This window comes from Benincasa hispida, chromosome 3 (genome assembly GCF_027475165.1).
Source record: "Benincasa hispida cultivar pf3 chromosome 3, pf3_genome.v1.1, whole genome shotgun sequence".
NCBI classification, from domain to species: Eukaryota; Viridiplantae; Streptophyta; class Magnoliopsida; order Cucurbitales; family Cucurbitaceae; genus Benincasa; species Benincasa hispida.
The window spans coordinates 8,932,076-8,946,550 of record NC_143480.1 but is presented as its reverse complement, the minus strand read 5'-3'; the positions used below and the strand labels follow the sequence as shown (position 1 = coordinate 8,946,550).

General features: G+C 31.7%; 1 protein-coding gene across 1 annotated transcript; it reads right to left on the bottom strand.

Annotated features, from left to right (window-relative positions):
• Positions 1-3,706: 3,706 nt before the first annotated feature.
• Positions 3,707-7,880, bottom strand: RAC2 (RAC-like 2). The gene is made up of 7 exons (XM_039025498.2): positions 7,555-7,880; positions 6,377-6,464; positions 6,183-6,292; positions 6,027-6,090; positions 5,878-5,942; positions 4,288-4,353; positions 3,707-4,066 (listed from the first exon to the last, which is right to left on the bottom strand). Exons 1-7 carry the CDS (start codon positions 7,651-7,653, stop codon positions 3,965-3,967), a joined length of 594 nt encoding a protein of 197 aa, XP_038881426.1. The 5' UTR covers positions 7,654-7,880; the 3' UTR covers positions 3,707-3,964.
• Between the last annotated feature and the right edge of the window lie 6,595 nt (positions 7,881-14,475).

The window sequence follows — 14,475 nt, the reverse complement described above, 5'->3', positions numbered from 1 at the left end:
ACGAAGAAATTACAACATGAAACAAAAAATGTACAGAGGGAAAAACTGTACTAACAACGACAGAAGCGTCTCCACACTCCGATGCGCACTCTGATCTAACAACAGCAACCACGAGTGCTCGATCTACATGACCACAACACCGCACGAACAGAGCACGAACACTTCACGCTCGTCCTCAACGATCTTTTCGGTCACGAACTCCTCCACAACAGCGAACGGACTCTTCCGCAACACCACGAACAACCTCCAGAAAACCTCGACGGTGTCGAATTAAGTCTGACACCACCAACAAGGCGACCTTGGTATTCTTGGTATGAGAATCCAGAGGGTGGGCTCTATTTGGACTTGGTATGAGGTAGACGAACGAAGGAAAGAACGATCGTGTATACGACTGGGTAAGTGGGAGAAGTTGAAGACCTATCGTATAGGTCGATGCCCAATCGTTTAGATAAAACTATGCGATCGTTTAGCTCTATCGTCTAGCTCGGTCGATTCTACATGATCGTTTAGCTTGGGCCAACAATCGACTAGCAAAGCTACGCGATCGTTTAGTAAACACTGCACGATCGTTTAGCTCGCCCAATCGTCATTTAGTAAATCTGTATTTACTTGACGACTTCCATGAGTTTCTTTTCGCCAGAGAGAAAACTCAAATTCTTTTGAAACTTTTGGAAAAAACTTCATCGTTTTTTAAAATTAGGAAACTACTTTCCTTTTAAACTCACGGTTACCATGATCCAATAGCCATCTACTACTTTGGTTATTTAAAAGTAAAAGTATTAATTATGTAATAATTAGTATTATGATAAATATAAATGATAACCAACTTATCATACTATATTTATAACCTATAGTTTTAATATTTCATCTCATGAAACATATAAACCATAGTTCTTTTTCTATTCCATGGTACTTAATGTAAATCTCATTTACATCAATCCTCCACTAGATGTATCTCATACATCATACCAATTATATCACATATAATCAAAATACCTCTTGTCAATTTAAACATTTCAAATCAACATCAAGAACTGATCCTTAACAGAATCCAAGCTACCAAGGGGACCTCATGGACCTATAGATCCGAAGCTCCAATGGTACGTGAATAACTGACTAAACTCTTTAGTCACGAGATCCACCATCCTTAACTGCCAGACACTCCACTAAAGACCGAAAGCTGAACTTTCCTCATTACAGATATACTATGTGTCCATCTTAACCAATCAGCAGTGCGATAACCCTTCACAGATCACTTGTAAGTACAATTGGGCCAATAACCGTTATGCCCCTGTAGTTACATCTGTCTCCTTAAATACCACTGATCCCTCTAATGAACATAAATCATAGTCCTACTATGATTGAGTCTTCTTTTCCAAAGAGAAGATATGACCACTATGTTCAAGCCCTAGAATCAGTCCTTAAGGGAGAAATCTCTCTACTTATCCTTGTTTCGAAAAAGAAGTGAATTCCATATTGTGGATCGAGTTCCCTGCTCCCATATCAGACGAGTCCCCAAAAAGGTAGGCATGTTGAGTTGGCAATCTGGCCACTCTCATCCATACTAATCAAAGGACTGCCCTCAAAGGCAGGAGTTCACAAAACACTCAGAATTGAGGTCCTGTCACCTATGGTCGTTTAGGTGAGATGCAAGTCTCTAGTATCAACGACGTTATATACAGAGTCTAGTCATCTCGTGGTCTAGGTCTTATACAAACTCTTTGTATAGGACACCCCCGCTCCATGTCTCCATACGAATGGTCAGGATCTACCATCTATAGTAGTTTACAACACTTGCAAACCTCTACAAATCGGGTCGTATCCGTAGTGTCACCAGGATCAGGTATCCTACCTTAATCCTTATACTACATACCGGTTTAGATTATTACTAAGGCATGATCCACTTGTATATCACATATACATGCTTAAGTTCACATAAGATAACCAAGGAGCTTTATTTATTGGATATGAGTAAATGTCAGAATTAAATAACACTTATTTTATTCATTGAACAATGTGTATCTTTACAAAACAACGAGACTTTGGGTGAATTAGAACACCAATCCCAACATAGATGGTATGCGTTGTTTTCCTAATGGGAATAACAAGCCTATGTAAGCACAATGATAATCAAATGGAAATGATACAGATGTCTGCTAAAGTTTAAGTGTATGTGTGATGCATTGGGGATATGTTCTTTAATTAATGCTCAACATCTCTCGATGTGGATGCCACTTGGTGATGTGATTGTATTAATACCCTAAGATAGTCGATTGCCATTCTGCTTCGATCAGAAGCCGCCAGTCAGATGCCCATGCCTGTAAGTTGTGATTTGACGTAGATTGTACGAGTCAAATGTATCTTTCATGCGTCGGGTAAGTTGGACACATGCCCCTTGCGTTAGCCTTGTCTGCAATACTTAGTGAATTTTTCTGATTCTTGCATTAAAGTGCATGATACAATTTTTCACTTAAGAAAATACTTTTGCATGAGTTTATCACATATATACAATTTCATGTGTTTTCCTTTATCATGAGTGCATTTATATCACTTATAATCATAATTATTACAACTTTGAGAACAATAACTTGCAATTTTATAAGTTATTAGTACAAAACTCAACCTCATAATTCTTATGAAAAAAAGTAAGAAGCAAAAATAAAATAAAAAAAAGAAAGAGAAGAAACAAAAATTAAAGAAAAGAAAGAAGTAAAAATCGAAGAAAAAAAATAAAATAAAAATAAAAAAATAGAGTGAAGAAGCAAAAAACAAAGAAAAGAAAGAAAATAAAAAAAAAAACAAAAGAAACAAAAATTGAAGAAAAGAAAGAAAATAAAAAAAAGAATGGAAAGAAGAAAGTGTAGAATAAGACAAGATAAAGAAGAGCGAAATTAAAAATTTAAAAAAATTCTAAAATTGACTAGTTAACACTTAAATATTTTAAAGATGTGATATATATTTAGATTTTTCCCCTTATTTTATTATTATTACAAATATCCTAAAATTTATCCTTATTTTCCCGTGTATATAAGTGGGCTACCATCCGTAAGTCCAATCGACAGTCGAAATAGTTCGCCGTGCCTTGATGTGGCCCAACCCAATTTCTTATGGCCTCATCACTAACAAACAACCCAAAATCTTCATCATTTTTTTTCTGTTTCCTTCCTGCGTCTGATATGTTTAGGCACAAACTGTCCTTTATAGCTAAAAATCAAGCCTGTTTTTTAATTGTTCACAAGTTCTTTTAGAAAATTTACGGGGATCGAATCTCGTACTGAAATTAATGGTACAACTTCATGTCATTGAAGTAGACATTTACTTTTTTATCATTTGAACTACGTTAAAAATTTTAGGCCTCTTTTGATAATCATTATTTTATTATATATTTTTTATTTTTCAAAATTAAACTTATTTTCTCCTTATTTCTTACGATGATTTGCATAATTTGAGATAAATGGTTGCATTCTTAGCCATATTCTAAAAACAAAAACAACTTTTTAAAAGCTACTTTTTTTAGTTTTCAAATTTTAGCTTGATTTTTTAAACTATTTGTAAAAAGTAAATAACAAATAAAAAAATTTGAAGATGAAAGCGGTGTTTATTCATTATTTGAGTAGCCGATCTAATCAAATTACCAATAAATTCATTAAATTCTATTATAATATGCATTAATAGTCAGCAAAGGGAAGATGTGTTAAGGCACAAGTATTAAACTCCGCAGGGATAATACAATTCAACCAAAACAAAACCTACTAATAAGTTTCTCTCATATGGATAGCTTTGAGATTGAGAGAATACCTCCAACCTTACAAATGGAAATATAAAATATATTATATATGGATGAAAAATAGAAAAATTATTCAATATGGTCATTACATATGTAAGAAAACTCTAGAAATTATTTAACCATAGGGAATAATTTTTCCATTAAAAGTGATTGGAGATGAGTTTGTGAACTTATTTTTCAAAGTAAAGCACAATTTGTCCTCTGCTTGCGAGCCTTTTTCTTTGGTCTCGGAGGCCTCAATGCTACCTTTATTGCCGCATCAAACACATTCTTAACATTCTGCGCCATAATTAAAATAAAATAAAATAAAATAAAATAAAATAAAATAATCAAAAAAAAAATCGACACATAGATTATGGAGTTTATTAATAATATGTCACAACATTCAACGATATAGAGAGAAACTCTTATATGATATATAATACACAGATAAATATAGGTAAAGATCATAAAATTTATATATAGAACCATCTTCAACCTTAAACGAAATAGATCCATACCTTTTGAGTCTTAGAACTACATTCTATGTATGTAATTGCCCCAATCATCTTCCTCAGTTCCTCGCCCTGAAGATTAATCTTTTAGTCTAATCCAACCCAAAAGTAGAATTGAACTTTTATTAAAACATGCTCATCGATTTGTTTTTTGTTTTTAATAATTATGCTTATTTACTCATAATTTTTTTACTCATGGTTTGGTTTAAATATTTGATTTGATTTTTTAGCCATTTTCAAAAGTTGTTTTTTGAAAACTATTTTTTATTTTTAATTTGAAATTTTGCCTTTGATTTTTAAGACTCCTATTATCTAGACAAGAAACATACAAACCTATAGGTTATAGATGAAAGTGGATATCCACTTACACCTCCTTTGGAACCATTTCGTTTTTTGTTTTTTATTATTGAAAATTAAGACTGTTTCCTCCTATTTTCCTACCATAGTTTGCATCTTTGTTAAGTTCCAGAATAGAATTCTTAATAATTTTTTTTTTTTAAAAAAAAATTTTAAAAGTTACATTTTTTAGTTTTTAAATTTTGGCCTGGTTAAAGAAAGATGTGGGTATAAAGTAGATAACAAAGAAAAAAAATTCTATAGATGTAAGAAAGGTTGACAAAAATTCCCGTGGGTCGAGTCCCCGCTCCGACGTTTGACCGGGGATTCTAATCGAGTCCCCGATCGGGGACGAGGACAGGGAGGGTACCCCCGCCCCGTCTTCGACCTAGATAATTTTTTTAATATATATATATATATATATATATATATAATTTTGTAAATAAATATATATATAATATATAATTATATATATACCCTAAAAATATGTTATTTACAAATATTTATATAATTAATATATATATATTTTTTTTTATAAAAAGAACAACGGGGATGGGTGCCCGTGGGGACCCATCTCTCGACAGGAAATCCCATCATTGGCGGGGATGGAGGGGAGGGATGGGAGAAATATCCTCGTGGGGACGAGGATGGGGAATCCTCCCAGACTGCCCTGACTCTGTTGCCAACTCTACGTGTAAGAGATGTTTATAGGCTTAATTTTTTAAAACTAAAAACCAAAAATCAAATAGTTATCAAATGCTTTAGGTCTCATTTGATAACCATTTTGGTTTTTATTTATGTTTTTTAAAATTAAGCCTACAGACACTACTTCCACTTTAAAATTTATTCATTTGTTTTCTACTTTTCACCCATGGTTTAAAAAACCAAAACCAAAATTTGAAAACTAAAAAAAAAAAGTAGCTTTCAAAAAGTTGTTTTTGTTTTTAGAATTTGACTAAGAATCCAACCATTTTACTTAAAAAATATATAAATCATTGTAAGAAATGTGGATGAAATAGACTTAATTTTTTTTTTTTTTAAAAAAAAACCAAATAGTTATCAAACAGAACTTGATTATTTATTTATTTATTTATTTTTTTTAAAACCAAGTCTATTTTCTCTCCATTTCGGATCATAATTTGTGTGGAGTAAAAAGGTTGATTTGATTTTTTAGCTACCGTAATTTTAGAAAACTAAAAATAAAAAAACAAAGTATCCCAAATGGTAATTTTAAAATATTTTGTTAAACAGTTTGTTTACCTGAGCTGGGGTAATGGGAGTTGCGCCTGGATGATCAATCAGATACTGTCTGTCGTCTCGTAGATCTACAATTTCATTACTTTGTTAAATTATTGATATGACTCAATTTAGGCTTTTACTGACATGAAGTTAGAATAAGAGTTCTTTACCAAGCTTAGTTCCAACCAAAACGATGGGTACATTCGGAGCGTAATGTTTAAGTTCAGGAAGCCACTGCAAGAAAAAACAAACCAAGAAGCAGACATAATAATAATAATAATAACAATGACTGTGGTTTAAATCGAAACAGAAAGAATTCAAATTACCTTCTTGAAGATGTTCTCATAACTAGCTTTGCTAATGAGAGAAAATGCCAATAAGAAAACATCAGCTCCTCTGTAACTCAGAGGCCTCAGTCTGTTGTAATCTTCCTGTCCTGCATTTCACAACTAAATTCTTCAAAAAAAAAACCAAACAAATTCAAAAAGAAAAGAAAAGGGTATTGAGTTATTTGAATTACCGGCAGTGTCCCACAAGCCAAGATTAACAGTGCTGCCATCGACTACCACATTGGCGCTGAAGTTATCAAACACAGTCGGAACATAATCCTATTACCACAAAAAACAATTGAAAAACCAACCCCTGACAAATTTAAGAAATCGACATAAAAGCATAACTGTAATGCCCTAGACTCGGAATTTGGATTAGGATTAGGATTCCGTCTTGTCCTTTTAGCATGTTTTATCCTCACTCACATGCATCAAGCAATCACCCATCATAATAAGGGTGTGCATCAGTCGGTCGGTGTTCGATTTTGAGAGAAAAACTATCATTGAAAACCGACCAAAAAAAAGTATAAACCAAAGTGAGTGAAAAGAAAAGATGAATTGATAATGTGTTATTGTTAGGTTAATAAAATTAGCAATTTTTTTAATTTTAAATCAATCATTTTTTATGAAAAATTTAAATAAATCCTATAATGGTTTGAAAATTAGGCAACATAAATAATAATAATAAATTAGTACTAAAATAGTAGGTTTGGGCTTGGGTTGAGAGTAATAGACTTGCTTTTATACTTATTTTTTTAAAAAAAAATATTTTAAAATAATAAATATACATATATACGTCAGTCGGTCGGTTTTCAATTTCTTTTTAAGGAAAATCGAAAATCAACCAACTGACCCCTAGTCCCGTCTGACCAAATTGGTCAGTTTTGATCGGTCGGGTCGAATTTTGGTGCTTTTATATACAACCTTACAACATAGAATTGTTCCAAATTAAGCGATTAAGCACGCTTAATTTGGAGTTCTTATGATTAGGTCATTTAAAAGGAAAGTGCACCTGGTTAGTATAGGTAGTGATTTTTAAATTATTTTAAACCTTTTTTAACCATACTTTCATATCTTCAGGATTCTTTTTATTGAGATGTAATATCGATTCATTAATGTACTCCTCCTAAACTTGAGTCGGTACATCAACACACATATTTACATGGTTCATTATAATGTATTTGATACGTCTACATGTAGAGGAAGAGAGTGCTCTAAACCCTAAAGTTAAAGATACAAATAATGTAAATATGACAAATACGAACACACTCTGTACGCCGTCGTTCAAAGTGTTAGATATAAAATTTAAGATATTCCAATAGAAAAAGTGTTAACTCAATTGAAATTAGTAAAATTGAAAAATGGGTACCGTGGGAAAAGTGTTGCTAGTGTAAGAAATCAGCATACAGGTCTTCCCGACGGCGCCGTCCCCGACGGTGACGCATTTGATAAAGCGGGCTGTGCTCATAATTTGGAAAGAGCACGCTGTTCTGTAATGGCTGTTGTTGGTGAATAAGAGGCAGAGCTTTGAGAGGGCAGGGTTTTAAACAACATACAATTTGTACAAAAAGAAAGAGGACAAAAAGCAGAGAAAAAGTGGGTTGTGGGTTTGAAGTTGGAACAAACAAATTCCAAAATCCAACAACTCGGAACCGAAAGGAAAGAAATTCATGATTGCAAAAGAGGGAAGAAGTTTTGAGTTTTTTTGTTTTGTTTTGAAATATAGGTTTCTTTTTCTTCAAGTGGAAGATAAGATGGATGTAGATAGAGAAGGGAATTTGGGGAGGAAGTTGTTGTTAGGTCAGGTGGAGTGGAGGTTGTTAATTAAGTGGGAATTGGGTAATGTAAGAGAGAAGGATTTTGTTAATTAATTAAAGCAAAATGAAATGAAATCAGCATCAGAATTCAGAAAATAGATGTTGGAGTGAAAGGGAGATAGACATTAGTTAATTTGGGGAATTGGGTGGTAAAGAGTTAGGTGAAGTTCATCTATCTGGGCTTTGGAGGTTTGCTTTTTAGCCTCTTCCACCCACTTTTATCTTGACTCAGTTTGATTTTGGTTTACATTCAATTTCAATATGAATAACTTCATTTTTTAGTATTGATTTTAGCCTAACAATGAACAAAACTTGGGTCGTTTACACTTTGGGTTGTGGAGTCGAATCATTAAATAAGTCGAACCTAAAATGTTAACAATAATAAGAAACATGTGTTATTCAAAATTCTGCCTAAAGTAGGAATAGAAAAGCTCGTTGAACTTGAGTTGGATTTTCTTTTGAGTTTGGATAGCTTAGAGAAAAGAAAAAGAAATAAACAAAAATAAAAAGAGAAATTTTCACCGACAAAAAAAATGTCAAACTACTTACTGAAATAGCCAAAAAAAAAAAAAAAAAAAAAACACTGATAGACACTCTAGACTTCTATTAGTATCTATCACATAGTATCAATGAAAGATAACCCTTGATAAAATGCATTCACATCCTCAAGTTGTGAGGACTATTTGGTGTTTGGGACAAGAAACAAAGTTGTGAACTCCAAGGAGTTATAAGATCTGGAGAGTTGTGGATTCATGAGACTTACTGAAAGAGTTGATAATGTATGAAATTGATGTCTTCTAGTTGCGGTCCCACAAATTTCTTGGACCAAACAAGGAGTGGACTTCACAACTTCACATTTCCATACCCTTACTCCCACAATTCCTTGACCCAAACACTTTGAAGAGAGTTCGAACTGAATGACTGTGAACAATTAATAATAAGAGTTTTGGATAAAAGAAAATAGGAAGGTCTTTCTTTATAAAAGCCATTTCAAGAATGACTTGAAAGGTAAGACATTTTTTTAGAGTATAGAAAATCTCTTTCATATAGGACATAACCCAACTATGATGTACTTAGATAAGTTTGCAATGTTTTGGGTTTTCCTTTTAATTGTTTCACTATTATAATTTTGGCATTCACTTTCATATGAAAGACAAGATTATCCAAATAATTGTAGTGTAATAGTTGAACTAGTGGAAAGAATTAAAGTTACTAATCCAATAAAACATTTTTCTTGAGAAAAAAGAGGAAGTTGTAATTTTTGTAGAACTCGTTTTTCACAAGGGCCTCCCACGTTTTCATGATTAATTAACAAGCTTGTAGTACTTGTTGTCTTGATCCATGATTCCATTCCCTTCTTTTCAAGGACACTCAAAAAGCAATATAAGAGAGCACCACTCTTTTAAAGGTAAAAAAGTAGACCCAAAAATGGAATGCACAGTAAAAATATATCAAGTCCACATATAATGGGCAAAAGAGAGATGTCCATAGCGAGGGAGGACGTGGGAATGTGGCTTCTCCATTTCGTCCCGTCTTTGCTTCTCATTTCATTATTTATCTGTATAACATTTTTCATTTAATTTCGTAGGTGATGCAGATATTTTCCACCAAAAAAATTTATGAGGATCAAATTTCTCTCAAGGATTTTTTTAGACCATTTTTAAATTAAAAAAAAATTGAACATAGTATTTACAAATTATAGCAAAAGTTTCAGCAGCCTAAAAGAGCAAGTGAAATACCAAAAAGGCATAGCCCATAACAAACACGTGTAAAATCCACACTGGTGACCCGGCCCGAATCACGTGACCTGACCCAATCCACAATTAATCATTCCACGCACACAATTTTTCCATGTTTTCCCTCCAACAATTAATTAACCCTCCTTCTCCTCCTCCTCCTGCTCCTTCTTCTTCTCCTCCTCCTCCTTCTTCTTCTTCTACAACTTGAAGGTTATAACTCTTTTCTTTTCTTCTCATCAATTTATCACTGATTATAGTATATAGTTTAAACGTAATTTTTTTTTAACTTATTAACCTTAATTTTTTTGTACAAATGATAAACAATATAAAAAAGAAGACAAATAGTGGAGAATCATCAAAGAAACCAAAGAGGATAAAAACTGAAATGAAGGAACAATGGAAATGGAAACTAGAATAGAAGGTATAAATAAACTATCACTGTCTATTATAGATAGACACTGATAGACTACTATCAAGATCTATCTGTGATAGATACTAATAGAACACTATCACTCTCTATCTTGACAGAGAGTAATAGTGCTTTATCACTATCTATCACAGATAGACACTAATAGATTACTATCAGTGTCTATATGTAATAGACATTGATATAGACAATGATATCTGTGATAGAAACTGATATTAGTCCATCATTGTTTGATAGATAGTGATAGACTACTATTAAACATTAGTATTGGTAGAGAGTAATAGATATATTTTCATTATCGATATCTTACTTGTTTGCTTGTTTACTCGATAGATATGTTTAGTGGGTTGATTTGGTGTTTTTAAATTTGTTTTGTTTTGATTCTAGTTTCTTTATAAGAAAGAGAAGAGTTTACTTAAATTGATGGCTCAAAAGTCACTCTACAGAAATAAAAACCAAAAGCATCGTTGATTCTTTTATTGTATCATCTTATGTCCGAAGCTAGTTTTGTTGAGTTTGAGTTAAGGGTTAGCTCTATAAGGGACTAGGACCAATACTTTTTACCAGTTAAAGTCCCGCCATTCACATATTTCTATGCTAAACTAAGAACATCAGCATGGTTAAAAATCATGCAAACAAGTGTTTCATGATTTACTTTCCTTTACGCATAAAATTAAATGTTATCTGTCAAATCTAATTTGAGAAATGGTAGCTTTTGATTGGGATTGTTGTCTCTTACCTTTAGTTATTCCATTGACACTGCTTTGTATTGGTAGACATTGATTGTGCTCTATCATTGTTTATTAGTGAAGACAGTGGTAGATTACTATCAATGGCTATTTATGATAGACATTAATAGTATTATATCACTCTCTACTAGTGATAAACAGTGATGGAATACTAGAATACTATCAATGTTTGTCACTGATAGACAGTGATAGAACACTATCAATGTCTACCAATACATAAAGAATTTTTGTTCCTAATCTCTATGTATCATATAAATATGGAAAATTGTCGAAAATAACACTATTAACTTTCCATCTTTCAAACTTTCTATCTTTCAAAACTAGTATGTTTTTTAAAAGTCATTAAATTAGTTTTTCTCGGTGAATGTTGGGCAAGATCGACCGTCAATATTTAATTAAAAATTTTACTTTTTCTAACTTATTGATTGTTTTAGCCCTTTTAGGTCATTGTCGGAGAGATTAAACACCGAGATTTTAGTAATTTTTCCAAACATTAGATAATCTATTCTAATCTTATACCAAATCTTTACCTTTTCTTTTTTGCTTTTTAACTTACTTGGCTAGTTTGAAAATCAAAATACTTGATGATTAATGATCGAAATATGGATATTGAACCTATCTAAGGGTCAATTTGGAATTTCACATGCATCTTAGGAAAATTCCTAGGACACTTAACTTTGAAGTTCCTATGATTGAGCCACCAAAAAGGAAGGTGCACCTTGTTGGTATAGGTAGTTACTTTCAATTCTTTTAAGCCTTTCTTAACCATACTTTCATGTCCTCAGGATCCCTCTCATTCAGATGTGATATCGGTTCATTCATGTACCCCTCTTGAACTCGGGTTGTTACAACACTAATAAAATCAATTGACTTGTATACAAAGAAAAAGAACTATAGTGATAGACACTGATAATGTCTATTTAATGATAAACTTTAACAAACTAACTACTCGCGATAGACACTGAAAGAAGTGAAGTATGAAATTTCTTCCAACAATAATTATCATTGATAGACATTGATAGAATTCTATTAGTGTCTATCATTGATTGAATTCATGATCTACCTAATAGAATTTCATTCAACATATATTTGATAGTGATTTATACATCATGAATCTAATAGAATTTCATCCAAAATATATATAAAACTTTAGAAAACTGCTAAAATCACAGAAGAACAACAATAACTGAATAAAAGTGATATAAAATTGCACCATATCTTTGAAAGCTTTAGATAACATCATTAGTATAAACTAGAATTCATACAGATGTAGTTCTAAAATCAATGTTCATTGTCACTAGCATTCACAAAATGTAACATTCACAAAAATAGTTAACGAAATGTAGTCTTTTTCAATAACCAGAATTATCAATTCTAAGATCAAGTTCTAACATAAAGTCTGAGAAGGTTAAGATTCAGATTGAGATTTCAATGGAGAAGGTTGAGATTGAGTTTGAGAGTTTAGTTGAGAAATGTTTAAGTCAAAGCTTGGAGCACTGTCCATTAATGACGCTGTTGAGACTTTCCATGTTTCCTTATTTTCCTTCTTTTTTGTAGGCGATTTGTTAATTGTCTTTGTTGTTGGTTTCCTTTGTCTCTTCGACCTCTCATTCACAACTTCGCTATCATCACCTAATATACTTTTGGTATAAAATTTTTCTACGTTTCCCTTTTCCTTCAGCAAACTAAAATAATTGTAATAAGAAAGAATGTTAGTGATATGAGTATTAGAATGGGAAAACTATCTATCATGATATCAACAACTATTTACAGTTATGTAGCAAGAAATATATGAACATAATATTAACAAACAAATTGATTTATCAAAAAATCTCTCACTATCTACTATTGATAGACAGTAATAGTGGTTTGTCAGTGTCTATCAATGATAAATAGTGATATACCACTATCGCTCTATCTTTCATGATATGAACATGTACAAATATCTGGCAAACTATCACTAACAACTATTTATCTTCTTTTCACTTGGTTGTTTTCTTTTATTTTCAATTATTTTATTCTTTTCATTGTCATTTTCTTCATGAGTGGCTTCCTCAACAACATGCTCCTCTTCTTATTGCTTAACAACATTTTCTTCTTCTTCTTGCTTAACAACATTCTCTTCTTCCTCAACATGCTGCAATAAAGTATTTTGAAGTAATAATACAGTGTTAGACATGGATAGTATTCTATCAATATCATTAGTTATATTTACCTTTTTCTCATTTTTAAATTTTGATCTTCTTTCCTTTTTTTTTTCCTTCTTTATCAGATATCTTTAGATCAGATTTCTTCAAATTCTTCAAGCTCAACTTCCTGCAAGAGATCCAAAATTCTATACTTAAGAAAACAACATATCACTTTCTTTCATAATGTCTATATATTTACCTTGATCTTCTCAACATTATCAAAATTTTTCACATGTTCGACAACTTCAAATTCATGTTGCTGCAATAATGTAATACATTATTGTTTCATAAGAATCAAAGGAAGTGATAGAAGTATATCATTGTCTTTTAGTGATAAACGTTGATAGAATTGTATCAGTGTCTATCAGTGATAGACACTTCCTAATAAAAGTCTATCACTTCATTCATTTTTCTAAGGTCTATCACTGCCTATCAATGACAATACTGGTAGACTTCTATCAGTGTCTTTAAGTGATACACTTCGATAGAAATCTATCATTTAGATATTTCCCTTCTTCTGAAGTTGATCAACTTCAACAACTTCTTGCAATAAAACAATGTGTTATCATCTAGTTTCAATTTCTATCAGTGATATATAATGATAAAAGTTTATCCATAGAAGTCTATCACTATGAGAAGTGAAGGATGTGTGAACAACCATACGGAAGTAGATCATGACCCATTTTTTTTAATACAAAAACGTAAAATTCAAAGGACGCAGACAATTATATGCATTCAAATTATCGCATGCTATTGTATAGGGAAGAGAGAAAATTAGAGATTGGAATTTACTTACCATTGAGGACCAATCACTATATGAAATCCTCTCCCATCACGAACTGTTCGAATGAACTCTTTCTTCTACGAACTCACGAATACCCAAAAAAACACAGCAACCCAAATTGGACACCACCATCGGATTAATTCGGTGTTCTCTATAAGGTGAAAATCCATGAAAGTTTTGTGGGCTTCATTATAATTTTGGCAAGGAGGGAGGAGAGAATTTTTTTTATAGAAAATTTGCAGTGCAATGAAAAATTGAGGAAAAAACCCTTATGATCTCCACGTGAACAAGGAAGAAGACATATCTCTCCAAAAATAGCCCACTTCCACAAATAATTTAAATCTAAAAACTTAAAAACAAAATTTTGATTTAATATATATATAATAACTGACTTATTATATATAACATATATTATACTATATCATATATAATATAACTTATAGTTTGATATTATCTCATTTTATCTATTGTATTTAATATGAATCAAATTAATATTAAATTTAACCTAATTTATTTATATGAATATTTATTTTCAAATATTAAATATTAAATATTAATATTTGAATCAATATTAATATGAATATT